Source organism: Budorcas taxicolor, chromosome 6, assembly GCF_023091745.1.
Source record: "Budorcas taxicolor isolate Tak-1 chromosome 6, Takin1.1, whole genome shotgun sequence".
Classification (NCBI taxonomy): domain Eukaryota; kingdom Metazoa; phylum Chordata; class Mammalia; order Artiodactyla; family Bovidae; genus Budorcas; species Budorcas taxicolor.
This window is the reverse complement of record NC_068915.1, coordinates 88,953,378-88,954,958: the sequence shown is the minus strand read 5'-3', so window position 1 is coordinate 88,954,958 and position 1,581 is coordinate 88,953,378. Positions and strand designations below refer to the sequence as shown.

Sequence of the window (1,581 nt, the reverse complement as noted above, 5' to 3'; positions counted from 1 at the left end):
TAACAATATATCTCCATATACAGCATTCCAATGAAATTCCATTCACTCTCACACAGCTTTTTCCATGGCACTGTAAGAACTACATTCTAGAAACAACAGTAGTCACCTTGAAAGGATTAACAATCAGTGATTCCTTGATTCACAATTTAGTCAACTCTTAAAGAATTCAATAGCATAGCAGTTAAAATAACAGCAAATAAGGAGCAGAAAATACTATGCTAAACAGGACATAAACTGAGCAGAAAGCTGCAAGGACAAGCATAGATTCCCTCTTCCTTTCTCTCTTTCATAGTGGGGAATTCATACAGAAACCTAATTCATTGGAGAAAATGAGCTCTTGCTTCTTGTCTTCAGTGGGTCCAGAGGTCCCCAGAAAATTCTGCTGAGGAACTGGGCAATTCTTCCGATGCACGGTCCTTTCTTTTAATTGTTCTTTCCACTGTTGAAAAAAGAATTATATCAATTTAACCAAATTTCCACACATCTGTCTACCCCAACTTGTTTTCAAACCAGGGTTTAGGATCAATAAAAAGCAGACGGTAGAGTCCTTAACAAACAAAATACATCTCAGTAGTGAGTTCTGTGTAACCTCTTAGGCAATTCATGTTGAGATTCATGATAAGAGTTTTCCCAGGACTTTGGAGAATAACTTTCTCTTCTCCAGAACATCCTTTTTATTTTAAACATGGTCTGGAATGTGGTCGCCAAATCTCAGACATAGGGTAAGGACTTTGACAAATCCACACTCCAAGACAGATTAAGAAACCAGAAAGAGCAAAGTGACAGATACCTGTCCAATATTTTCTGGACGATCTTCTTGATCAAAGGAGCTTCTGGGTCCAGACAGACTTCCCTTCCATTCTTCAAGGTGGCTCTGCAGAGAGAAAACGAAGATGCCCCATGAACGTGGGGGCTGAAGACTAAGGCGGGATGGTGGGGTGGGGGAAAACCTTCCTTCTTGCAAAGGTCACGGTGGACAGCGCCGCGCACTAGGACTTACACCACTTCCACCTTGGAGCACTGCGGTCCCGCGGCGGTCACCTGCAGATCACTGACCATTTTGGGATGAATTCCCGGTGTGGTGGTTAAACACACACAACGCAGCTCTCTCACAACGGCCGCGACAGGACCAGCTGGGGTAGGAGAGACACCGTTATAGGGCAGGTTGCTGGGAGAGCTCTTTCCCAGTCCGCCCGCCTGGGACACTTCCCCACGCCCCGGACGCCGCTCCGCTCCACCCGCCGGGTGCGCTCGGCTGGTCTAGCGCTCTCACCGCTGGCGAGGGGCACGGGCGGCGTCAGCAGCAGCAGCGCGAGCAGCGCGCACAGGGAGCCGGAGGGGCCGGAGAGGCGGGCGGCGCGGCTGCATAGCAGTCTCATAGTGGCGAAGAGAGGACTGCAGAGGGTTCCGAAGGAGGGAGAAGGCGCGGGATTCGAAGCTCCAGAGCGCTTGTGACTGCCTCGGGTCTTCAGCATACCTTTTATATGCCCTGGCCCCTTCCTCCAGGCAGGAAACTCAACCTTTAGGATGCTTGGGAAATTCCCTGAACTAAGGGGGGCGGGGAGAGGGGGCCGGGTGGAG

At 49.7% G+C, this 1,581-nt stretch overlaps 1 protein-coding gene across 1 annotated transcript; it reads right to left on the bottom strand.

Annotated features, from left to right (window-relative positions):
• Positions 1–339: 339 nt before the first annotated feature.
• Positions 340–1,379, bottom strand: LOC128049973 (C-X-C motif chemokine 6). Its single transcript, XM_052642283.1, has 4 exons — positions 1,274–1,379; positions 1,001–1,133; positions 791–874; positions 340–439 (listed from the first exon to the last, which is right to left on the bottom strand). The coding sequence occupies exons 1-4, from the start codon at positions 1,377–1,379 to the stop codon at positions 424–426; spliced, it is 339 nt and encodes a 112-aa protein (XP_052498243.1). The 3' UTR covers positions 340–423.
• Between the last annotated feature and the right edge of the window lie 202 nt (positions 1,380–1,581).